Raw genomic sequence first — 24498 nt, forward strand, 5'->3', positions numbered from 1 at the left:
ACACACTTCGTCATTCAACTGTGCCCCTCTCTTTCTCTTGCCCACCACTGCTGCATGCTTCCCCACCCCACCCCCTCCTCTCACCTCGTCCTCTCAAGTGGTTTTCTCCCTAGCAACCTTGAACTCTCACCCGTTGCCCCTCCCTGCCCGATTTAAATCTCCAGCTCCGTATTCGTCGCTCGGTAAAGGCCTGTTAGTTCAAAGCTATTCCCATAATTTATTTCAACCTTCTGTCCTCTCCTCGCTCCTCTTTTCCTCTTCTTCTCTTCTCTTCCCTCTCTTCTTCTTCCCATCCAATCTTCATCTCTCCCTCAATCCATTACTCATCACCTTAACCAGTAAACCATCAGACTTCACAACTATCACAATGGGTGTCCTTGACAAGCTTTCCCGCAAGGCCGGTGTCATCGTCGGTGATGACGTCCTCCGCCTCTTCGAGTACGCTCAGGAGAAGGGCTTTGCTCTCCCCGCCATTGTAAGTATTGCGGGCCAGAACAGGTCTTTCCAAAGCTTCAAAGCAGCCTAGAGCTAACCCACTTCTACCATTGTAGAACGTGACCTCCTCTTCCACCGTTGTCGCTGTCCTCGAGGCTGCCCGTGACCAGAAGTGCCCCGTCGTTCTGCAGGTCTCCCAGGGTGGTGCTGCCTACTTCGCTGGCAAGGTATGTATCTCACGAGTCCTGTGCATGATCGAGACGGGCATTGGCTGACTGTGTACTCCAGGGTGTCAGCAACGACGGCCAGAAGGCCTCCATTGCCGGTGGTATCGCCGCTGCCCACTACATCCGCAGCATTGCTCCCGCCTATGGTGTCCCCGTTGTCCTCCACACCGACCACTGCGCCAAGAAGCTCCTTCCCTGGCTCGACGGTCTCCTCGATGAGGACGAGCGATACTTCAAGCTCCACGGCGAGCCCCTCTTCTCCAGCCACATGATCGATCTGTCCGAGGAGCCCGTTGAGGAGAACATCGAGACCACCGCCAAGTACCTTAAGCGTGCTGCCCCCATGAAGCAGTGGCTCGAGATGGTAAGTGCAATGTGAACTCCCGTGTGACGTCTTTCACTCCGCTGACATCCTCTCTTCAGGAAATCGGTATCACCGGTGGTGAGGAGGATGGTGTCAACAACGAGGACGTTGACAACAACTCCCTCTACACCCAGCCTGAGGACATCCTCGCCATCCACAACGCTCTCGCCCCCATCAGCCCCTACTTCTCCATTGCCGCTGGTTTCGGCAATGTCCACGGTGTCTACAAGCCCGGCAACGTCCGTCTCCACCCCGAGCTCCTCGAGAAGCACCAGGCCTACGTCAAGGAGAAGACTGGCTCCAGCAAGGACAAGCCCGTTTTCTTCGTCTTCCACGGTGGCTCCGGTTCCTCCAAGGAGGAGTACAAGCAGGCCATCAGCTACGGTGTTGTCAAGGTTAACCTCGACACCGACATGCAGTACGCCTACCTCACCGGTATCCGTGACTACGTCCTGAACAAGAAGGACTACCTCATGAGCACCATCGGTAACCCCGATGGCGAGGACAAGCCCAACAAGAAGTTCTTCGACCCCCGCGTCTGGGTCCGTGAGGGTGAGAAGACCATGAGCAAGCGTGTCCAGGTCGCTCTGGAGGACTTCAACACTGCTGGTCAGCTGTAAACCAAAAGAAGCTTATTAATGTTTCTCTGATGTGATGTGTTTTCGGATTTGACGAAACCAGATACCAAGTACATAAATTCAAAACAATTTCTTCGTTAATTCTTCGACGGGGAGGAAGGGGTGTTTGAGTGAGCGTAATGTGGATTTGTGATGCAGTGTTGATGGGTTGATGTCCGTGGGGTAGGAGTCGATGATGTATGTAGTCGAGCTTCTTGACTTTTGAAGTACGCTAAAGGAACAATCACTTTCAACGGCTGATTGCAGAGTTATACTAATTCGGTCATGATTCGTCCTTTCCGGTCATGAAGACCTATTGACTCAACCATGTCAGGTATCCTCGTCAGCCCCCCGGTGCTGCATGAGTTACAGTCTGCTGTTCTACTACCGCATTCCTGGCTCCCAAGTGATTGTACGAACAGCCCTTCGGCACACTCAATGGAACACAGGACCGGCCGAGGTGCTGACAAGTACAGATTTATCGGTCAAGCCAATTGAGTTTTTTCTCCCAAGGTGAACCGTGGATATATCGGCAACATTGACAAGGTGGCCAACCTTGGCATCAACGTCTCCAAGACAATCGATCAATCTTACGCTGGGGTTTATAAGCCCCTATAACTGGATATGTGACATGTCTCGCTCGCATGGCTTAGATGGTAAAGCGCAGCACTAGTAATGCTGAGATCCTCGGTTCGAGTCCGAGTGTGAGCAGTCGCATTTGTTTTTTGCTGGTTGTCCTTTTGCTTCTTGTTGGGGCTTGAACTGTGCTTGAGGTTGTGGGTCCTTGTAAGAAGGTTGCTCTCTCTCTTCTTCATTGTTCTGATGTACATATATATATGTTGCTAATTGGCCTGTCTACTTTCCTGCTGCTGGGAGGTAGTGTGACCGGCTTGGGGGAGGAACGTTGGACGGAGGCTATTGAGATTGATATATGTTTGCCATGTATATATGTTCCATGGGCCAATTAGGATTGAATACATACCCAGTAATGAGCCTAGGACTTTGAGACGGTTGCCTTGTGTGCCATAATGCCATGCTGTTGTGCATCTCCGCCACACACAGAAGATCCGAATCGGTATATCCCGCATACTACCACAACTCCAAGCATCGTGGTGCACTCCATACGGTTCAATCAGTCCCATTCTAGCTCAGACGTGGTTAAATCTCGTGTTTTAGTGAAGTGGTATACTCTGGCCGCCGGCGCATGATTCCCCCATACTAAACCAAGAAGCAGAATATACGGAGCTAAGCATTGTAGTATCCTGAACGTGAGTCGCCGGAGTTGATATGAATCGTAAGGCTCATCGTGCTGGGGGAGGGGGAATGCTGGCGATAGTGCCGTGTGTTCCTCGGTACTGTTGGTGACTGGTGTTATACTCAGTCTGGACGGCGCCGTGGCTGCGCTTGGATCGTATATCTATGGGATATATGGATAGCGCCCCGGTCTTTGTCTGCACCCGGTTTCTCGCGTACAAGCACCAGTACTAACTCGTCTCTCGCTTGCCACATCTCTTTCTCGTGATATATACGAGCACGGCTCTTGTGTAAGCTGCGCGTTGGGGGTCCTTGGCCATTTTCCATCGACAAAATGGCCATGGGAAACTATACTGTACCCGTGCCTGTTGTATGAGTTCATCATAAGCTCTGTTAGTATATGAGACCCCGGGGTCTCATGTGACAAGCAGCACTATGCCCCGGAATAAATACATTCTAGCCAGCATCAATGGATTGGCGGCGAGTTAAACCATTAAGTCGCTGGCACATCCTCAGTATATCAGGAACTTCCACTATAGCCTGTACCTGAATGTCAGGCTAGGGAATGTCAAAAACAATAATGAGCTTTGTCTGAGTACTCATGGAGGATGGATGATGCTCTTTCTGCACGTTGATCTCATTTGTTTCAATTAGTGATCGGTCTTCTAAAATAAACTTAGAATATGAAGGTAAACTTTGAGAGCTAGATCAACCAATCAGCTCGCATGGCTTAGATGGTAAAGCGCAGCACTAGTAATGCTGAGATCCTCGGTTCGAGTCCGAGTGTGAGCAAACGTTAACTTTTTGCTCTTCTCGTCAGCCCTATACCGACTAACTAGGGCCTCCCCTCATGTTGGCAAATATACAAAATCGCTCACCCAAGCAGCTCGCATGGCTTAGATGGTAAAGCGCAGCACTAGTAATGCTGAGATCCTCGGTTCGAGTCCGAGTGTGAGCAAACGTTAACCTTTTTGCTCTCGTTACAAGCCCATCCATCCAGCTTCTTATCAAGACGAATTTGCCCGAAGGTTTCACCTGCGCTTTTAGCGTTATGCATGCCTAAGACAATCCCGTCATCACCCACGGATACTTACTCCACACTTCCTCGAACGATGATGAGATCGGCCCGTTGTTTTTTTCTGCCATAAGCGCCAGCATCGCGGCAGCCAACTGTTCTTAGCACACAGGCCTGCGTTATATTTAGAAACCAGCAACTCCCTCCATGTCGCGGATACTTCTATTGAACCCTTGGATCTGCATGGCCGCCGCCGTGCCGTTCCATGCCAAAGAAAGCGGACGTGCTCGCATTGCGGGATCTGTGCCGTGCTGGGAGGATTGATTGCTTCTCACCCAAGTCCAGTTCGGGCAAGTCCCAGCCAAGCTCAGGGCATAGAGAGTGCAGTGGCTGTAAGTGACATAGTCGAGGTGCAGATGCAAACCACACGTGCCTCTCTGCAAGTCGGGTAGGGTCACCGGGATGTGAGGAACTGCGTGACCATCTACCCCCAATGTCCGCAAACTCTACTCCGTATGGCTTGGTCAATGGCATCGGGGTAGGCTCTTCTGGTGCGCAGGAAAATCAGGTAATGCATCGGGAAGCAGTCTATACATGCGGATTGAGATGTCGTGTTGATTGGAGCAGATGCGGGGTCTCGGTTATTGAGAGATTAATCGAGTACGGGGATTGTAGGAAGCGTGCTATCGACATCATAGCACGAGTCAATGCCATGATCTGTTGGGATGGAGAGGAGCTGGCCCAAACTCGACTATACTCTGTAGTGTTTTCATCATGGTCCTCGTCCGAGTGAAAACAATAAGCAAAGCAGTCATCCGATCAAGCCGTAGAAGGGTCTCTGTGGCTTGACTGCCGTGACCAAGAATAGAAGCAGATGACTCCATTTGCCGGCAATTGACAGCAAGACCCGACTTCGATTGGACCCCGAGTCTTGTCTCTCGACAATTATTGCGGTGTGCCACAATCGCTTGCACACCAGCCACACCCGGGTGGTTACTGTTCCTCGTATGGGTATGGTAAAGAGTGGCTGAAAGAAGGGTTGAGCGTGGCTCTGCCAATGGTATTCAGGGTACCGGCGGTCAGGAAAACGAATTTTGCGTACCGGGGGACCCGAGGGTCTGAGACATTGGTGCCCTAGGCCCGCGTTGGTAGGTTCCACCACGACAATAGCCCGACCGTCTCTTTCATCCCTCATCCAACCACAGAACCCCCAGTGGAGTTCTTTCTCGTTGTTTGGTTCTCGTTTCAATTCTTCTTTGGCTGCTTTTTTGGGTCGCCCTGAGGATTCACTTGGATCCGTCTGAGACGCTGAACCACGTCGGGCGGGTAAACAAAGCGTGCAGTGCGGGAAGAAGAACGAGGAGGAAGAAACAATCTGATAGATAACTTACATAGTACTCCTTTTTATTTGATTTCCAGGAGAAACAAGTACCCTGTATTCATCAGACAAGCATCATCTTTCATCTACTACATAGTACATGTGTACATGTACCACTTCTAGTGCTATTTAACACATTACTAGTAGCAGTGTGAATCACTCAGCCGGCTCCACTCAGTCAACGTACGCAGTGCGCATCTCGACCTCCGACTGTCAGAAGTGGAATTATTGATACGTACTGGAGGTACGTCAAGGGAGAGTCCAGTCCGGTCCATTCTTGACGCTCGTTTGTTCCCTCCCCATCCCCCCAGGAAGCCGAGACCCAATCCTCTACTGGATCGCAAATCGAATCCCTGAGAATCCCATTCCTCAGCAGCGTTGTCGTTCAGAGCAGCTTGTCAACCGCGAGACTAGAGGGCAACTAGTGGTGGTGGTCGAGACCCGCCTCCAACCGCGAATCCACTTCTCCATCATCGCTGATTATCTTTCTCTCCTCTTGTTCGCCTTCCCACGCCCATCTCTGATTTTCCTGGTTCGGTTTCACATTCTTCGCCTCACTCACTCTCACTCCTCTTGTCGATTGCCGTTCAAACACGTTCACTTTTTCTTGTATTCTTCCTTCTTGTTGCGCGCTTGCTCTCTCCGCTACCTCTCTCTCCTCTGCCTTGGCTTCGCTCCGTCGATGCCGCCTCGGCTCAATAAACACCATGCAGTCTAGCGCTCTCTGGCGGCGCGACGATTCCACGGATCAATTTCTCAAACTCATCCAGAACCCTTTCAAATCCGCCGTATGTTCTGCTTGCTCCGGATGACCGGTTTTCTTCAATCCATAACTAAGGAGCACAACAGTTTCAAGTCAACGCCGTCTGGGCCTCGTTGGCCACCTCCGCCGCCTTCAGCGTCCTCCTTGCCCTCCTATTCTCGCTCTTCAGACCTCGTCACTCCCTCGTCTACGCGCCCAAAGTCAAGCATGCGGACAAGAAACATACCCCACCACCGGTGGGAAAGAGCTTCTTTGGCTGGCTCAAACCTGTGGTGCGCACCAAAGAGCCTGACCTAGTGGACTGTGTCGGGCTCGATGCCACCATGTTTATCCGCTTTGCCAAAATGTGCCGGAACATTTTCATCTTCTTGAGCATCATCGGTTGCGGTGTTATGATCCCTTTGAACCTCACGCAGAGCCAAGGCGACACCGTCTCCCAGTTTGGTGCCTTTGCGACGATGACCCCACTCTATGTCAGCACCGACGCTATCTGGGGTCAGGTAGTTTGCGCCTGGCTGTTCGATATCATCGTGGTCTTTTTCTTGTGGCGGAACTACAAAGGTGTTTTGTCTTTGCGCAGAAAATACTTCCAGAGTGCCGATTATCAGCGCAGTCTCCATGCGCGTACGCTAATGGTGTGTGACGGTCTTGCGAATCATTTTTCACTGACAAAACCACTAACTAAATTATACATTAGATCACCGATATTCCACCGTCAGCACGTTCGGACGAAGGCGTTCTGCGTTTGACAGACGATGTCAACCCGACAGCTGCCCTCCCTCGAGCCGCCATTGGCCGTAACGTGAAGGATTTGCCCCGTTTGATAAAGGAACACGACGAAACGGTGCGACAGCTCGAATCCGTGCTGGCCAAGTACCTCAAGCGACCCGATCGACTCCCGCCCAATCGTCCGACCATGGCCCCGCACCGGAAGGATAGAAACGAGCACCCGAGCGGCAAGGTGGATGCCATAGATTACTTGACAAGTCGCATTCAGCGTTTGGAAGAAGAGATCCGACATGTTCGGTCTTCTATAGATAGACGCAATGCCATGCCGTTTGGCTTCGTCAGCTGGGATATGATCGAGCATGCGCACGCTGTGGCATATAACGCACGCAAGAAGCACCCTCAAGGCACAACCATTGCCCTCGCCACTCGCCCGGACGATCTGATCTGGGAGAACCTCCCTTTGTCCAAGGGCGCACGGAGGTGGAAACGATTCCTCAATGCGATCTGGGTGTCGCTTCTGACGTTTGTGTACATCGTCCCCAACGGATTGATTGCTATCTTTCTGTCCAATTTGTCGAACCTGGGTCTCGTGTGGCCCGCATTCCAGACATCACTCGATGCCAATCCCAAGGTTTGGGCCGCAGTTCAGGGTATCTTGTCTCCCGCCATCACATCCCTTGTCTACCTCGTCCTGCCCGTCATCTTCCGACGGCTGGCAATCCGGGCGGGCGACGTCACTAAGACCTCTCGCGAGCGTCATGTGCTCGGCCGGCTTTACTCATTCTTTGTGTTCAACAACCTTATCGTTTATTCCCTCTTCGCTGCCGCCTGGACCTTCGTCTCCGCTGTCATCGATGCGCAGAAGACCGACAACAACGCTTGGAAAGCCATTCAGGATGGACAGTTCTATGAGAAGATCGTGAGTGCCCTGTGCAATGTGTCTCCCTTCTGGGTGACCTATTTGTTGCAGCGGAATCTAGGTGCCACCATTGATCTGGTTCAATTGGTTACTGTCTTCTGGGTATGGTTCTCCAAGACGTTCCTCTCGCCTACCCCTCGCCAGGCTATTGAGTGGACGGCCCCGCCATCTTTCGAGTACGCCATGTATTACAATTACTTTCTCTTCTACGCTACCGTCGCGCTTTGCTTTGCGACATTACAGCCCATTGTGCTACCCGTCACCGCGCTCTACTTTGGGCTGGATGCAATGATGAAGAAGTACATGCTGATGTATGTGTTTGTGACTAAGACCGAGTCTGGCGGTCAATTCTGGCGTGTTCTGTTCAACCGCATGGTTTTTGCAGTTATTTTGTCCAACATCGTCATTGCCTTTGTGGCTAAAGCCAAGGGTACCTGGACCATGGTTTATTGTGTGGTTCCGCTACCGTTCATGATGCTCGGCTTCAAGTATTATTGCATGAGGAAGTTCGATTCTGACATCACCTACTACAACCGCGCAAATCTCACGGATGCCGAGGCCCTGGCAGTCAGCAAGCCGAACAAGAAGGCATCTGAGCGGCTCAACGCCAAGTTCGGCCACCCCGCCCTCTACAAGCCTCTCATCACCCCGATGGTGCACGCCCGGGCTGCGGAAGCGCTGAAGCGTATCTACAGCGGTCGTCTGGGAACTGCCGACGCCGAGGGTGAATACTCAGACATTGCCATGGATGCCATGTCCACGGCGCACCCGGGAAAATCTATGATGGACGCTACGGGCCCGGCGCCCTTCGAAGTCGTCCCCGAAAATCATCTAGATTTCTCCTATTACAAGGACCGACCGGATTTCCGGGACGAATTCGGCGGCGGTATCTATGGTCGCCCGGACGATGTGTTTACCGAACGCTCGCATACGCCCCGGAGTGCTTTGGGTGAGTGGTCGCCCACCTCTTCGCGCGCCTCGTCCCCGACCCCATCGGTACCCTCGCTCTCCGGGTTGAAATCGCACGACAGCTACGATCCGACGGCTTACGACCACATCCATCCTGCCTTCCGAGTTCCCGCACCCATAGGAGGCAGCGGACTGTATCAGCAGCGTAACGAGAGTGAGACGGAGCTGCTTGCTCAAGCACAACAGCCCGCAGTTCCGGAGATGGCCACGCCATTGGACCGCTGGCGGACGAGAGGATATGGTCCTGTCGAGCAGGATGATCCCACTTTCACCTCGTATGAGCACTACCGAATGCCACACTAGAAGCTGTGTGCAGATATGATTTTTTTTTTCTTCTTCTTTTTGATCATTTTGCAGCGACAACGATGACTAAATCGTTGATACATTAGATTTTGGGATGGGATTTTTGGCATTCCTCTTGCGAGGAGGCAGGAGTAGCGGATGCAACGTGCCCACGACTATTTTGTTCTGTTTAAACATCTGAGCAAGAGCTGTACATATTTCCATGATTAGAAGACTTGTGTGTAAATACGGAATTCCGGATCACATGCAAAGTGGACGAGATGTGTTTGAATTGATTAACACAGTAAGGCAATAACAAATAACTCTAGTGCTTGGAACTACTAGGTAACTTGGAAGGCACCTCAGGAACCGAGGATGCTGACCAATTAAAGGCCAGACCCGCAGCTCATCGGCCCTCCCTCACTCTTCGTCCATCATCCGTCATCATTCCCCCCCTCCCTTCTCTTACACCAACCAGCTTCGATTGCTTCACGGGGCTGCAATGTGGTTGTTTATCGACAGTCAAGGTAGCTCCGTGACTGTCCGACCGAGTTCTCCTGCAACAGACTGAACATCCGCCCACGTACCTTGCTGCTTGCGCCCACCACTCCTAAGTGCCGAGCCGGACTCCGGGTGCCGTCGGATTCCCTGTGATCGAATACAAACAACTTCGCCATACCCCAGTCAACAGGGTAGTATATATAATACAAACCAGCGGATAAGTATTGGCGACTGCTGTCCCTGCTTGCCAAGTCGTACCGTACCCACACCGATGCTCGCCGAACTTCCAGCAGCAACCTCACCACCGCCAATCGACTGAAACGAACAATACACCATATTATTACCCTCCGCTTCGCTCCCTTTCTTCTGCAACAACCCATTTCCTACCTACAACAATCCCAAGCCTTGACATCCACCGCCATGGCATGGTACTCACTTCTTCCGCCCGACTTCCTCTATATCGAAAACTGGCTTGTGCATGCCTTTGTCCGTCTCACGCCTCCCTCCCTCTCCTTGCTTACCGCTTTTCCTCCCAAGGTTCTGACTAACGGTTGATTGGTGACGCTACAGATCTTCCTCGGCTTTGTCACTATACTCCCCTGGGCTACACTGCTGGTCTTCGACATATGTCTGTACATTTGGCGGATGGTGAAATACGAATTCCCCCTCATCGGCGGACGAGCGAGGGGTAAGCAGCGGCCGCGAGCCCCGAGCTTGAACGAGAGGCCGGATGGGCAGCCTAGGGTCCTGGGGCTGGGGACGGGGGCCCTGGTAAATGATTTTGGAGATGGGGGCATCGCAAGCGTGGAGAAGTTACGAAGCAGAGGTGGGAGGTATGAGGGAGACGAGAATGACTGAGCGCAGATGGCGTCTCCCCCCCCCCACCCCTCCGGTGTTAAGAGAAGCTCTGGTCGCCTCCTGGTGAGGCTATTTTCCTTGAATCTTATCATTCTATTTTATTTTATCTCTTTTTTTTTGGGATTTATGCTGCCTTGGATGAACCATCCGACTGCCGATTGGCTATCGCGCGAAGGGAAGGTGGATGGATGCCTGTGATCAGGCAGTTGGAGGGAGGTCTGCATGTATGGACAAAGTGACTCGCGACATGGCTTGAAATTCGTCTGTGTATATTGATACCCTGTATGTACTCTTATTTATCCGTATATCAATTTGGCCTAATCTAACTGATCAGGTTTTATTGAAGTTACTATCGTGACTATTATCGGCCGGTTGAGCAATCAGCAGACAGCGGGGATTCCCACCAATGGCAGCCCGCGATAGTATGCAATTCTTGAGAGGATAAGGTATCTGCCACTGGACTGCCACGCCCGCGGGCATGATAACGTGGAAGTACTTCTATTGATGCACTGCACTCTACTCGCACCTCTCCTCAATTCCTTCTCCTCTCTCAGCCGATTTTACCAGAAATCCTAGTATATACCCAGGGGTCCGGACAATGGCCCTTCTCACGTCAACCTTGGATACCAGCATACTATACGTCGAGCGGAATCCCCTCTCAATCGTCTTCCTTGTACTCACCCTCTGGCTCTTTGGACGATTCATCCGAGTATGTCTTTCTGATAATGTACCGTCATATTGAAACTAACTGGAGGATGTCCAGGGCCGGCCACACCCAAATGACGATGTCATCTCGGAAACAGAGAAAGATGGGTACCCGCCCATTGAGCCTCTCCACTCCTTCGACTGGGAGACTACCGAGCCACTGCAGTTCCGGCCTTTCAAGGCGAAGTATCATCTCACAATGGGTATGGAGCTCCGAGTCCCCTGTGCAAACCTTCCCCTGTCCTCTTTCATCGCCCATTCCTGTTGCAAAGGGCTAGTGTCTTAAGGACGCTCTGCATTGCACCCACTCGAGTTACGATGAACTATATCACGATAACCCGTTGTTGTTGTTGTCTTAAACCCAAGACCAACCTCATTCTCATCTTTATGCGACAAACTAACCAACCACTGACAAAACAGCCCTCTCGAACCTCGACATCTCCACTCTCATCCCAATCGACAAGACCTACAGATCTCGACTCGCCTACCGGCAGTCCCTGCTTTCGAAATACCCTTCCGTCGTGATCGGCGTCACACCTACCGCTGAGTCAGAGGGCAGCCTCGCCCACTCCGCCGTCCGCGAACTCTACGAGTTTGTTCTCGGCGTATACCTTCCCACCAGGTATCCGGGGGTCTTTGATCTGGTTGACTCTGCTAGCAGCAGCAGCAGCACTCTAGGCCCAGCAAGCAGCACGAGTGACGAAAAGGCGGGGGAAGGCCTAGCTGGGGATACGACGGCGACGAAGGAGAGGAAACCGAAATACCTCCTCAACAGAATCACCAATCGTTCCATCCCGACCAGATGCCCCATCTCGGCCCGCGAAGCCCTTACCACGCTGGGAACGGTCGTGGACGAGGACTTCCTGATCTTACTGCCCACCTCACGGGTGGGTCCACCCCGTGGTGAGGATGCAGTCGAAGAGAAAGAGGCGGAGGAAGAAGACGAATACACCCTCCAAGCGTATACGACCTTCTACCCGGCGGGATTCGACACGCGCGAGAAACTCGGCCGCACGCTCTCCGCCATCCACGATCCTGTGCCGCGGTACAAGGAGAAGCTGGAGAAGAGCATGGACCGGTTTTTTGCCAAGTTGGAGGTCGGGCGGTTCGTGCAGCGGGTGAACTGGAGTGTGACGACGGGGACGGAGTTATTCGCTGCGTTCGGGGGCATTCATGGCGATACTGCTGGTGGTGGGGAGGAAAAGAGCGGGAAGGATGACGGGGTGATGGGGTTGGATGCGTTGAATGTTGATGATGTATGTCCTGTTTCGATCCATCCCTTTTTACTCACTGTTAGCTCTCGCTGTCTTACTGCTGCGCTGTGTTATCCGGGCATGAGATGTGCTGCTGACCTCGGTTGTAGACCTTCCTGCGCTGTGAGCGCCAGACGCTACATCGTCTACCCAGGACCAAGGCGCTGGTGTTCACTTTTCATACGTATACGTACCCAATTCGAACGGTCAAGGAGGAAGGACTCGGCGAGGAACTGGCGCAGGCGATCGATGGGTTGAAAAGGGGCAGTGTGCCGGAGATGTGGTGGTATAAGAGGGGGGCAGTTTGGGGGGATGCAGTAAAGGCATATCTACGGGGATGACATACAATCTTGATGCTCGATCTCGAGATAGACTTCTTGGAAATTATAAAACATGGAGCCATCGTCGCTTCGATAAGCAGATATGTTCCCTCTTGAATCTCCTTCTGCAACATTAGTATACACAAAAAGTGGAGTGTAGAGCCTAAGTAGCGTCCATCTTATCAACGAGGGTAGGTACAGTAGACCGAGGCAACCTGGGACCGTTTTCTGCCCCCGCCCAAACCTACCACTCTGCCCCACTTTTTTCCCGGGCCTGTTCACCACTGAAATCGCTGCTGCGCCTTGCGAGGTCGCGAGCGTTCTGCCGCGCAAAGCGGTCAGCAAGGCGGTACCATACCAACCAATAGATATTTGTCTTACCACACCGCCTGAGACGGCAGAACGCCCGCGACCTGCCGTTGCAATCCATATTTTTGGCCACGAACAGGCCCCGAAAGGTACCTAGCCGGTTTTGGCGGTGGCAGCAAATCTTCCCCCAGTTGGGATTAGCGCATGCTCCGACATCCAAGCACCTCTGCGAGCATGTGTCTTATCGGATACTATCCCTATCCACACTGCGAACCTCACATTCGATTCCGAGTCACCCTTCCCTACCTCTTTTTTTTTTCTTTTGATCTAAGATAACAACAAACCACCACCACGATAACCTACGCCAGCAATAAAAAGGAAGAGGAAATGTCCAACCCAAACCTGTACGGCCACCCGCCGCGCAAAAAGTCCTCGACCGCCCAGAACGCCGCCCCCTCCTCCTCAACGCTCGCCTTCACCACCACCTTATCCAACCTCATCGCCGCCCGAGACTCGGGATCCACATCGACGACAACGACGACGACGACGACGACCGGCCGCCCCCGCCCCTCCAAACACAAAGACGCATCGGATGGCCTCTTCGCCCGCCCGAACCGCGGGGCGCAGAAGCGCGCGGCGCAGGATCTTGTGGACGACCGCGATGCGACGACCTCCTCCGGGGGTGCGGCTGCGCAGGTACACCAGCTAAGTCGCGATCTCGGCGGTCGAGTGGACGAGGCGGTGCTGCTGCGGTCGAAGCGGCGGATGCAGGAGAAGGCGCGGGTGTATGAGGATTTGAAGCGGGGTTTGTATCTTGGTGGTAGTGATTCTGAGGATCAGGATGATCGGGAAGGGGAAGGGGAAGGGGAGAGGTATTTGAGGACGTTGAGGCGGAGGGAGAGGGAGGGGTTGGTGGATTTTGATCGCAAGTGGGCGGATACGCGCTCAAATCTTGATGGGGACGATGACGACGAGGAGGGTGAGGGTGAGGGTGAGGATGGGGGTGGCAGGGACGATGCGTCGATTGTCTCCTATGAGGATGAATTGGGGCGGACGAGGCGCGGGACTAGGGCGGAGGCGGCGGAGGCGGCGAGAGTGAAGAGGCAGCAGCAGGAGGATGGGGAAGGGGATGGAGCCCGTCATGAGGCCGGGGAAAGGTGGCGGCCGCGTCGGCCGGAGAATCTGATCTATGGGGAGACCGTGCAGAGCGAGGCGTTTAACCCGGATGCCAACATCGCGGCGCACATGGCGTACCTGGCCAAACGCCGGGATCGCTCGGTGACCCCGCCGGAGGAGACGCATTACGATGCCGAGGCCGAGGTCAGGAACCGCGGGACCGGGTTCTATGCCTTCGCTAGGGATGAGGAGACGAGGCGGCGGCAGATGGAGGAGCTGCGGGTCGCGAGGGAGGAGACGCAGAGGGAGCGGGAAGAGAAGCAGCAGCGGCGCGCGAGGAGGGAAGAGGCCAGGAACGAGAGGCGCGTCAAGGTCGAGGAGTTGAGGTCCAAGAGGCGCGCGGAGATGTTCCTGGCAGGGTTGGGCGACGTCGGCGTGGTATGAACTGAATGACTACCACGAAAGTGAGAGTTCGTGCTGGCGTTGCGTGTTTGTTACTCTAGAGATACCCATCGGAATTGAAAATCGTTTTTATTCATGACACTTAATGAATCAGGTCCACGGAGTAATCAAAGGGTATCATTGCCTGGTCTGAGACCAGCTTTATGCATAGTATATAGCACCTGCCACCGTCACGGTCTCTCCGACAACAATCAGGAAACCTCCAGATTAACTCTTAGTGGTCATCAGTCATCAGTCATCAATCATATCCATTTTCCTGGCAACAGGCGTTAGCTCTTTGTCCTGCCCATGATAAGATATGTGTCATCCATGCGCGAGCTCGGTCATGGTCTCATAAAAGCCTTGCGCATCTAACCACAGTCAGCATTTTTACACATGAAACAATCCGCCGGTACGTACCCGAACGATGGGTGAATTTCAGGACATGCTCTCCTCGAGTTGTCTGAGGTGGTGTATAATCCGGGAACGTGAAGATGCTCCTGCGTATCTCCTTCAACACTACAACCTTGGGCTCAGGACGGCGAATCCAGCCGCGAGTCCCGATATGGTCTGTGATAAAAGCCGTCCAGACGGGGGATCTAGGTCCTTCAGCCAGACGACCATATGGCAAACTCGTGGAGACTCACCGCTTCAATTCCCCTTTATGGACCGATGCCTGGAGCCGTACAGCGCCGGAAACCTCGTCCCGGTAAACACGCAACGCATGGAGGAAATCGTCATCCACAATTTGTCTGGCTCGATTAGTGCCTGTCGCCGTCAATGGGAGAGGTTGGCCTACCCTCCGAAGAGTTCTTCCTCTTGCGCCAGCTCGTAATCGCGAATACTCTCCACAGTCACAGGACGCCCGGAATCTTGCGATCGAAGGGCCAAAAAGGTGCAGAAGAAGATCACCATTTCTGCTCTCGCGTCAGTAAGACCCAGTAGAACAGCCACATCAGACGTACGCTCAATGGTGCTGAATTTGAGGTTGGCCCACAGAACCAGTTCGCTGCCTCCACGACGGCGCCGGCACAACTGTAGACAGGATCCGACACGGACGATCTCCAGCATATTCAATGGCAGGATGAAATACTCGTTCGACCGCGCAGAACGGCGGGCTTTGCACACAATGCGTGCGCGATGGTCTTCATCTCGTAAATAGAAGCATACCCTGAGATCCGTCTCGCTGTTGAATGCTCTACCGTCCGTCAGTCCATCCATCGACTGAGATGAGGCGCATGTGCAACTCACAACTGTAAAAGCTCCTCGAATCCCTCGCCGTCAAGCCATGCTTTCGGGTTGGACTTGGGTTCGCCCAGACACTTGGAGCTGCAGCTTGTCAGCGGATGTCTGCATGACTAAAGCCCACTGTCTCACCTTTCGCCAACATAGGGGATAGGCGTTTGCGTGTGATCATCTAAGAACACCCGTCGTGCCCAATGCTCGCCAAGTACGCTGGAATCGGTCGATTGACTAGTGGCAGTCGTAGTAGACGGCGAGCCCGGTGCGTCTGGGGCCGAGGGAGGGATATCCGAGAATGTGCCAGATGAAGCGGAGGTGGGCGACTGGGGCCCCAGGTGAGACGGACGAGCTCGCTCATATGATCGTCGGGTGCGGGGTCTGCGATCACTGACCGGACTGCCAGGTTCGCCACTGGTGTTGCTGCTGCTACTGCTGCTGCTGGACGACGGGGAACTCAGAGACAGGGAGCCCAGGTGTGACGCAACCTGAGATTCCTGCTGCACCAACAAACCTTTGAGATTGCGTCGCAGGGCGGACATCAGTCGATCATCGGGTGCATTACTACATGATTACAGAAGCATGTGTCAATTGACCTGCGTTTCCAGAGAGAGCCACGTGGAGAACGAACCCCTTCATTAGAGCCTCCAAATCAGACAGAAAGGCCTTATACTTGGCTAAACGGGTAGACAGTGAGTCTTGAGACTCCTCCCGGAAGAAAGTACAGAGGTCAACCCATGTCCGTTTGTAGACCTCACGGCTGGAGCCTCTCCGCGCCTCCAGGTCTCCAAAGAAGTCGACAACATCTTCGAGCGTGTACTTCAAACTTGCCCGAACCAGTTCTAGGTCGGGCTGGACGGCGTGCAGGTTGCGCCGGTAGTTCCGATTGCGAGTCAAGTCTTCGAGATTCTTGAGGGAGGTGCTAATTGCATAAAGATCGGCGATCAAGCTGGTGATCTCTGTTGAATGCTCCGGCAGAGGGTCGCGGAAAAGACGAAAGCCAGCGGCCACGTCCTCGGCATTGTCGGCAGATGTACGCAGAGCCATAGTGATGGTCACTTATGGTAGGCCATGCATGTATGCTGATGGGGATCTCTCGTTGTATGGTTGAGGTCGAGAGGCAAGGAAGAAATAGACTCCCACCAGACAGACACACGCGGCTCACTATAGCTGCTTGACGATTTTTATGGAGATCCCGGAAAGGGAGATCAACGGGTCCAGGGAGAATTACGTGGTAGGGTAGTAGGTATACCAGGAGAGAGGGGCAGGGGGAGACAACTCAGTAGACTGCAATGCTGGAGTCAGAAAGAGAATCTCTTATCGGTGGGATCGTCCCTGGGATGCATGTCGGTTGGAGTCTCACCAAACAGATAGATTGGAACAGGATGAATGGATTGGAGTCTCGCCCAAGGATTGACCAGGCAAAGGTGCAACTCGCACCACACGCAGAGGGCACCAGCACCAGCACCAGCGCGCAAACACACAGGAAGGAGAGCGAGGGTCGAGTTCGAGTCAGTCAGGGTTCTGATCTCGATCACCCGCACAAAGGAAGGAATGCAGAACAAGAAACACCCGCGGGTGGGGCTAAGTTCAGTCTAGTTTGTTGCCGGACGGAATGGCAGCAGCCCATAGTGACTGGGTAGTTAGTTTGCGGCTCTCTGTCGGACGGACAGACCGGCACTGGAGCCAGAAGCCAGAGGCCAGAAGGTCAGAAGAAGAAAGAGAAGCCTGAGACCGACAGGCCGACAGACCGACAAATTGATTGTCTGTCTTGTCTAACGACTGCAACGTGCCTCCGACCTCGAGGGGGGGGGGGCACCATTGACGTGTTCATGCGGCGGCGACGGGCAAAAGCCAATGACGGGCGGTGGAAATGCATGGCGGGATGGAGCGATGGTGGAGGGGAAAAATGGAGGAGAAAGACGAGGAGAAGGCCATGGTGTGACTTCATCCTGGTGGGGGGGTATGTGGTGATACGAGCACAGGCGGTAGGAGTCCTCGATGCAAAAGATGACAAGGAGTGCCTTCATACCCTTTGCAGCAACTAGTGCAGAGGATTCTGCTCTGTAGGTCTGTATGTCATATTGGCCATGACTGACATAGTACAGAGTACTTTGTGAACAAGGGAAAATCGTTGGAGCAACTCAATTAACCATGGTAGTCATTAGTGTCTGTCTGTCTGTCTGACTTGCAGATGAGGGGAAACAGAAACCTTACTAGAGAAGCTGAGAGAGACCCCGAGAACCCTGGCAGTCACGGGATTCTCGAGGAAGGAAGAAGACTCGAAATCTAATCGTCGTTAAAGTTTGGGGCCAACGGCTTCATCGCACTGCATCATACTAAATATCAATATCGGAGAGCACATCCAAGATAACTGCCCGATGTCACTTGCATTGACAGGCGTGACTGTCCATAGCTACTTCCTGCATAGTAGCTATGAATGTACGGAGAATGATGATTCCGTTGGCTATGTTTCATGCGACAAAATCAGCAGCCCAGTTAAACCAAGAAAGCGACAATTATACTTCAAGCAGAATAAGTGGTTGCAAGTGTGGCTGTATTTAGCGAAGTATGTACTGTACAAAACTAGATTGAACTTGAAGTTATCTCTGACAAACGCCCGTGTCACGCATATATATGCTCGGCCTGATTTGTCGTAGCTTTGGGCAGATATACATGACTATACTCCTAGCCAAGCATCCACCAAGTATAAATATACTTGACTGTAAACCATAAGTTACCTGGCACTTTATGATCGAAATGACTTGTTCACAACACCCACCTGACACACGCCGTTGTTTTTACTGGCCTGAGGCATGAAGCAAATTCAGGCTCCAAGGCTCCAAGGCTTCAAGGCTTCAAGCTCCTCGGGGATATCGGAGAACTGGACGCGTCGAACACGTAAACAAGCTGTCCGCCCCGCGTCACCGCCGGGAGCTTGGGCCAACTCCTGCAAGGAAAGTCCTTCCAGAAATACCAGATCTCTCCCCCATGGAAGCACTCTGCGTACCGGATCTGACTTCATATTCTTACATACCCACACAGGAGTTCAATCAATCATCAACACGGATCGGAAAAAAAAATAAAAGAAAAAAGGCCCGGGGTCCAGAGTCGCTTAGGTGAGGATGCGGTTGATTAAGCTATTATACAGCAGTCTTTGCTGGCCTCACACTTTCTGCAGCTTCATTTCGATATTTCATCATAGACGCTCAAATCAGGTTTCCTTACAGCTCTGAGACTCAGCGCCGGGACTCCTCAATTCAAGCCAAATGTGTCCGAAAGCCGCCAGTCCGTACAGTAAACATTTCCCATTGATATCCTTCATGAACAGAAAAGCAAGGAGAGGAAAGAACCACCGTCATCCGTACCAGAAGCCGTTGAATAGATAATAGAATATAGAAAGCCACAAATACACGTCACACGAGAAAAGACACAAACGCCATTGGGTCCAAGCAACAAGACCTAGGAGATTGGGGAGCTTTAAGAGGACTCCTCATCCTCTTCGGCGGCAGCCTACACCAATACTGTTAATATCATCAAGAGCATACAGAGTTCAAGACAACTTACGTTATAGCTGGCCTTCTCGTCTTCGTAACGCTTCTTATCGGTAGCGGCCTTCTCCTCGTAGGGGCGGCGCTCCGAATCGCTCAGGGCCTTCCACCGCTCTCCGAGCATCTTACCAACCTGACCTAAAGGACTGTTAGCGGCAGGGTCCATGCCATCGCTGACATTGCAAGCAGTACGTACCGAAGGAGATACCGGGGTTCTCCTCGCGGACCTTCTCGCGGTTGTCGTTGGCGAAGAACATGTAGGCGGAGAGACCACGCTTGGGAGCGTTGGGGTCTAGAGCAACAAGTCAGTCACAGCATTGTCGATGGAGACAAGGATACTTACCCTTCTTCTTGCGCTCAACACGCTTGGTCTTGCGGGTAACCTTCTCCTTGGGCATTTTGAATTGAGGTCTGCAGGCGTGACGATTAGTTTAAAAGTTGGGGATTGTTGAATGAGACAGATGAAAGGCTCGTAAGGGCGGCAGATAGGCGGCAGATAGGCGGCAGAGAGATTGCTTTTTGCGAACAAAATGGCAGCAAGAGAGAAGCAGGCAGGTGAGGAGGGGAGTTGCAGAGCGCGTAGCCAGAGGGTGGAGGGAAGCGTTGCGTCAACCCGTGGCTTGCGCGCGCCCAAACAAGAACGATCGCGGTCGCAAGCCAAACGACACCAAGAGGGCAAGTCGCGCAGAACAGCGACTTACCTGACAATCAAGTCAGGTAGACGGCGAACGACAAGGAAACAGAATTGGCAAGAAAAGACTGTGGGGGAAACGAAAGAGCTTGGGTTCGTATGAGGGCTGCCAGGAACTATAAGAGTGCTGTTGCAGAGGGCGCGACAGCGAGATCGCGCAACTCCGGAGGGAAAACCAAGGGAAATGATGATTTGAAAAAGCGATCAGAATGGAAGAAAACGGGATCGAAGGAGAAAACCAATTTGTGGTGGTGTTGAAGAAACGGTGCTTGAAAGGCGGAATGTTGATATGGGACCTACCGGTGCGGTTATATGCAGTACTTTTTTGTATGGGGAGAGAGAATTGTATGGGAGGAGAGCAGTAGAGTGAGTGAGTGAGTGGTGAGTGAGGGAGTGAGTGTGAGAGAGAGGAAGGGAGAGGGGAGAGTAGTAGTAGTAGGAGAAGAGAGAGAGAGAGACGGGAAGGCGGGCGGGCCACTACCTACCTACTCTTCCTACCTCACCCTCACACTCTTGGGAAGGGGGGGAAGTGGGCAGCACAGCAAGGGAAACAACCGCTCGCTGCCGGCTGCGACTGGCTGGCTGGTTGCTGGAGAATGGTCCGTATGGTTTCATACCCGTCATGTCTTGTCATTTTCTCCTCCTTCCCCTCCTGCGATTCTCCGCTGCGACATTCTGGCTGACCTTCCACGCTTGCTTTGGATGGGCAACTTGAGTGGTCTATCCTACAGGGTTGCAGTGCTCCTTTCAGCAAATCTAATTGACTTCCACTCCCATGGTCCAATCCATGCTTCACTTGCCGACTGAAGAAAAAAAGGTGGGTGCTGAGCATTGCACCTGATGCAGCTCCACTGTTACCCCCAGTATGGTTTATTACCGTACACTGCTCATACCCCATTGTGCGCCACTATGAGGTGGGTAATTGACCTTGGGTAAAATACATAGTTGTAACACGGTGGAAAGAGAAGTTGCTCCATGGTGTATCCGATACCACTCCAATAGTAACGGATAAGTTACTATACCAGACTGAAAACTGAAAGCTACCGGGGCAGTACAGTGAGTATCGACCTCCATACATCCGGGGCAGGCGCTCAGGGAACAACTGCTTCGAATCTGGCAGCGCTCAGTCGTACTTCCACACCGCGCGACTGCCCCCAAATGCCGCGCCATTAAAGTCATCTATTCTTGGGAGGATCTGCGAAGGGCGCGTCTCTGAATAGCTGGTATTTTTGAAACATCTTGGACTTCGTCTCTTTCAAAGGATATGCACATATACATAGGCAGCTGTATTATTGAGCCATTTCGGTCTGTTTGTGGCCGACGACTGCACAAAGACATGACCTGGGCTGTCTTTTGTACTGTACTGGAACCACGGCCGAGCTGGCGCGATCTCAATCAAGAGATCACATCCGCGTCGATAATTCTCCGCGTTATCCTGCCATAAATCCTGTGCCTGCTTCCCTCAGGGTAAGTAAGATCTAGCCCTGCAGAGTACTAGACGAAGATGCTCTATGCGCGCAGCTCTCACCCTTCTCCCGCGCTCAATCCAGTCGCACTATCGATAGTAAAGACTTTGTCGACTCAACTTGTGCCACCCCTGGTAATTACTAGTATCATTATTATTGTGCTAATCATCCCCAGAACATACTGCCCCAAAGGCAATCTGATGCTTGATGTATCTACTCTACATGGACTAAGCGCTCTAAAGAAGTCGTATGATGTGGATACCCTACAGCGCCTCTTGCACAGTTGACCTTTTATAGGCCGATGGGTATGCCTCTGACTGTGTTGAGAAGGATGGCAGGCCCATTGCTGTGCTGGAGGTGGTAACAGAGTCTAGTGGCACTAAGAAGTGTTCCTGTTCGAGGGTAGGCCGCTTCTTCCAATGAACGGTGGAATGGGTACTGTAACTGTGATGTAGTGGTGATAACAGGAGCACTATTGTTAACTAGATTAATCACAATAATCATTCTGCCGATTCCAGGGAGGAGTCACTACGGAGTACACATGTAAATATAATATGTAAGTATTATTGATTGGAACCTCCTATTGCCAGTAATAGTGCTAACTTTCCTTCAGTTGGCTATTGTACCAGTCACAAACCACTCATACTGGGTGATCATCTATTGCTCTGTGCCCGGTTTTCGAGAGCAGTGCTGCTGCTGCTGCTGCTGCTCCTACTCAGTCAGGTCAGTTAGTTACACCCTACTCAGATTGGTAAAGTCCTGTATGGATTTCTGTATAGTTAGGGAATCTCCTTTGCAATCTAGGTTGGTGCTTCAGACACCTTTCTCGCATTAGCAAGCTTGGAATAGGCGGAGGTCTGAGTGCACAGTAGAAGATACGACTGTATCCTCTTTCTCTTCCTTGTAATGGTTCTAGGTCCTAAATTGTGCGACTTTCCCGGTGATATGGCAAAAAATCCCCAAACTTGTTCACTAATAGCCTGTGGTCATATTGGCGGGTGTCGTCGCTGCCCAGAAAAACAAATATCAACGAGTTGCATAGTGAGAAAGACCTTCCAGCGACGTCCTGTACAGTACCTGTGTAAATGCCACCACATTCCGCACTGCAAACGACGTCCATCGAAAATTTACAGTATCGGCAAAATACTGGATCCGCGTACTATGTACAACCTTCCCAGCAACGTCTAACAATACCTGAATGTATGTATTGTAAACGGGGTGGCTGCGCCCTGCCCTCTCAGTAATTCTCAATCCATAGTGAGGGGTCATTGACTCCGTTGCTTGGTTCTACCGTTCTAGGTGTGGAAACGCCGGGCTCTCTCTTCTGGTTTGCTCAGATCTTTTCTCTCTCTTTCTCTCCCCCCCCCTTCTAAGCAAATCTCCTCAGCTCACATGCAAAACTTAGGCTGGCCAGTTTTTGGCGGCATTTTTCTTTACCTGCAGGAGTGATTGCTTACTTACCGCCAACCCAGCTGTCAGTTTCCTTTTGTCCTTTGTTTCTTGACTCCTGCAAGGGTTCCCTCACTTTATCGGCTTGGGGTCACCGTTTGCTTACCCATCCATATTCAAGCCTCAAGTTGCTGCTGCTGCCACCCACCACAAAGCATTGGCTAGCTAGCCCATCGTATGACGAAGGCTTAGTAGCTTCTTTGCCTTCGGCCGGTGGGCCATGATGTCACGTGGGTCACACCACTCAGTTGATTCTTCACGCCTTTTTTCCCTCAGCCCCAATAATTAGGTCGAGCATTGCAACTTCGTCAGACTTCTCTAAGATCTTCTTGCTATTCCTTACTAATCGATTGCTTTGGTGCGAAGCGGACTGAATTGCTCAGTCATACTTGTGTATCATTTTGATCGATCAAGAAGTCATATGTGAGCCATGGATCCCCGATTAATTCGTCATCTGGCAATGCTCGAATGCCGATCCATCATCCATCAAGGGTATAATCCTTTCACCCATAACGCCTGGCCCGAGTAAACGCTAGAAAAACCACTCTACTCTTCTTCGTAGTTACAGTACATTAATCGTCAGACTCATCTAGAACCAGGGCGGTGAGCGTTTCGTCTTCAGCCCAGTTCACTTCGCTCCCAACAACTATAGCGCTGGCGATGCTTTTCATGACCTCCCATCTCGCTTTGCTTCTGCGGTGATCTGCCTCCAATTGCTCTAGCTGTGATTTGAGCTCCGGATCATCAAGATCCTCTCTCCAGGAGTCATCATCCTCTGTGAGGGACAGTAACTCGCGGACCAGTTCTTGATTCTTCTGGTGGAGCTGTAAATTCTCTACCTCCAACCCAGTAAGCCTTTGGAGAGACGCCGTATGGATGGCATTCAAATTCTCATGGACTGTGGACAGCACATCGCGACGGTTGATCAGCCGATGAAGGGCCCTATTGTTTATTAGCGGAGACAGGGAACGGCAACGCATGAAGTGGAGGGCGGGTGAAGCACAGAAGGCCATATCGAAGGAAGAAACATACCTTTCAGCTGGAGTGGTGGCCTTCAGATGAACAGCTTTTAGGGCAGGATCAGTCATAAGGACGGTTCCCACAGCCTTCCTCCTGACCGTGTAGGTGGCTCTCGCCTCCAGCAGCTCCCGTTCTGCTTTAGCTAGTTCTTCTTCCGCATTGTCACCCGAGAGCAATTCTGTGTCTGTTGAAACATCAATAAGAACGAATAGCAATCGGACAAGAATAGCACCTATACTAAGGAAAGAAAATAGAAGAAAGGAGAGAATGGGTCGATTCATGCGTACATACATACCTTGCTGTAGTAGTGCCTTCTCTAGTTGCTGTTCCTGGATCTGGTGATAGAGCTGCAGGATCAAAGCCTCCTTGTCTGACAACAATACCGTATCGCGTGGATCATCGGTCGCAAGATTTAACAGGGCCAGTTCACCTGGGCCCAGGTGGGGGAGGGAACGAAGGTTCTCAGAAGTCATGGAACGAGACCTCGTGGCAAGTAAATCGGAGAAAAGACTCTCGTGGGGATTTACAGTATACTTGTTCCAGACTTCTTTTTCTCTTTCCCAGCGTTCTTCTCTCTCTCCCGTTGAATTGGGGGTGTGGAAAGTCTAGCTGGAGATCGACGAGCGT

The 24498-nt window shown here is 52.2% G+C and overlaps 10 protein-coding genes and 3 non-coding genes across 13 annotated transcripts; 9 read left to right on the forward strand and 4 right to left on the reverse strand.

The window, feature by feature from the left end:
* Positions 1–367: 367 nt before the first annotated feature.
* On the forward strand, positions 368–1646 carry BO82DRAFT_368632 (fructose-bisphosphate aldolase FBA1; the record flags this gene model as incomplete). Its single annotated transcript, XM_025637132.1, has 4 exons — positions 368–475; positions 552–662; positions 724–1026; positions 1086–1646. 4 exons carry the CDS (start codon positions 368–370, stop codon positions 1644–1646), a joined length of 1083 nt encoding a protein of 360 aa, XP_025487465.1.
* Positions 1647–2281: 635 nt separating this feature from the next.
* Positions 2282–2354, forward strand: BO82DRAFT_t281. Its single transcript has one exon. It is a non-coding gene; the product is annotated as a tRNA-Thr (tRNA).
* Positions 2355–3616: 1262 nt separating this feature from the next.
* Positions 3617–3689, forward strand: BO82DRAFT_t282. The gene has a single exon. It is a non-coding gene; the product is annotated as a tRNA-Thr (tRNA).
* Positions 3690–3782: 93 nt separating this feature from the next.
* BO82DRAFT_t283 lies at positions 3783–3855 on the forward strand. The gene has a single exon. It is a non-coding gene; the product is annotated as a tRNA-Thr (tRNA).
* Positions 3856–5997: 2142 nt separating this feature from the next.
* BO82DRAFT_294112 (putative DUF221 domain protein) lies at positions 5998–8973 on the forward strand (the record flags this gene model as incomplete). The annotated part of the gene is made up of 3 exons (XM_025631813.1): positions 5998–6078; positions 6140–6688; positions 6751–8973. The coding sequence occupies 3 exons, from the start codon at positions 5998–6000 to the stop codon at positions 8971–8973; spliced, it is 2853 nt and encodes a 950-aa protein (XP_025487466.1).
* A 426-nt stretch (positions 8974–9399) lies between these two features.
* BO82DRAFT_319969 (uncharacterized protein) lies at positions 9400–10215 on the forward strand (the record flags this gene model as incomplete). Its single annotated transcript, XM_025632695.1, has 2 exons — positions 9400–9939; positions 10024–10215. Coding segments are annotated over exons 1-2 (258 nt in total), but the record flags the coding sequence as incomplete, so codon positions are not given.
* A 515-nt stretch (positions 10216–10730) lies between these two features.
* On the forward strand, positions 10731–12705 carry BO82DRAFT_386695 (heme-dependent oxidative N-demethylase family protein). The gene is made up of 4 exons (XM_025638261.1): positions 10731–11020; positions 11075–11219; positions 11437–12272; positions 12380–12705. The coding sequence occupies exons 1-4, from the start codon at positions 10910–10912 to the stop codon at positions 12608–12610; spliced, it is 1323 nt and encodes a 440-aa protein (XP_025487468.1). The 5' UTR covers positions 10731–10909; the 3' UTR covers positions 12611–12705.
* Positions 12706–13165: 460 nt separating this feature from the next.
* BO82DRAFT_358382 (CCDC174 family protein) lies at positions 13166–14526 on the forward strand. Its single transcript, XM_025636274.1, has one exon. It carries the CDS (start codon positions 13286–13288, stop codon positions 14456–14458), a length of 1173 nt encoding a protein of 390 aa, XP_025487469.1. The 5' UTR covers positions 13166–13285; the 3' UTR covers positions 14459–14526.
* An 11-nt stretch (positions 14527–14537) lies between these two features.
* On the reverse strand, positions 14538–16741 carry BO82DRAFT_424378 (uncharacterized protein; the record flags this gene model as incomplete). The annotated part of the gene is made up of 8 exons (XM_025640291.1): positions 14538–14826; positions 14876–15054; positions 15103–15207; positions 15255–15372; positions 15421–15653; positions 15707–15784; positions 15833–16258; positions 16326–16741. 8 exons carry the CDS (start codon positions 16739–16741, stop codon positions 14780–14782), a joined length of 1602 nt encoding a protein of 533 aa, XP_025487470.1. The 3' UTR covers positions 14538–14779.
* Positions 16742–16863: 122 nt separating this feature from the next.
* BO82DRAFT_185933 (uncharacterized protein) lies at positions 16864–17403 on the forward strand. The gene has a single exon (XM_025630473.1). The coding sequence runs from the start codon at positions 16987–16989 to the stop codon at positions 17335–17337; it is 351 nt and encodes a 116-aa protein (XP_025487471.1). The 5' UTR covers positions 16864–16986; the 3' UTR covers positions 17338–17403.
* BO82DRAFT_185911 (uncharacterized protein) lies at positions 17404–17868 on the reverse strand. Its single transcript, XM_025630472.1, has one exon. The coding sequence runs from the start codon at positions 17722–17724 to the stop codon at positions 17470–17472; it is 255 nt and encodes an 84-aa protein (XP_025487472.1). The 5' UTR covers positions 17725–17868; the 3' UTR covers positions 17404–17469.
* Positions 17869–18977: 1109 nt separating this feature from the next.
* nhp6 (high-mobility group nucleosome-binding protein) lies at positions 18978–19800 on the reverse strand. Its single transcript, XM_025630474.1, has 4 exons — positions 19589–19800; positions 19442–19537; positions 19262–19383; positions 18978–19207 (listed from the first exon to the last, which is right to left on the reverse strand). The coding sequence occupies exons 1-4, from the start codon at positions 19641–19643 to the stop codon at positions 19175–19177; spliced, it is 306 nt and encodes a 101-aa protein (XP_025487473.1). The 5' UTR covers positions 19644–19800; the 3' UTR covers positions 18978–19174.
* A 3408-nt stretch (positions 19801–23208) lies between these two features.
* BO82DRAFT_345235 (centromere protein H) lies at positions 23209–24465 on the reverse strand. The gene is made up of 3 exons (XM_025633694.1): positions 24167–24465; positions 23884–24055; positions 23209–23793 (listed from the first exon to the last, which is right to left on the reverse strand). The coding sequence occupies exons 1-3, from the start codon at positions 24342–24344 to the stop codon at positions 23424–23426; spliced, it is 720 nt and encodes a 239-aa protein (XP_025487474.1). The 5' UTR covers positions 24345–24465; the 3' UTR covers positions 23209–23423.
* Between the last annotated feature and the right edge of the window lie 33 nt (positions 24466–24498).

This window comes from Aspergillus uvarum, assembly GCF_003184745.1.
Source record: "Aspergillus uvarum CBS 121591 unplaced genomic scaffold BO82scaffold_70, whole genome shotgun sequence".
NCBI classification, from domain to species: domain Eukaryota; kingdom Fungi; phylum Ascomycota; class Eurotiomycetes; order Eurotiales; family Aspergillaceae; genus Aspergillus; species Aspergillus uvarum.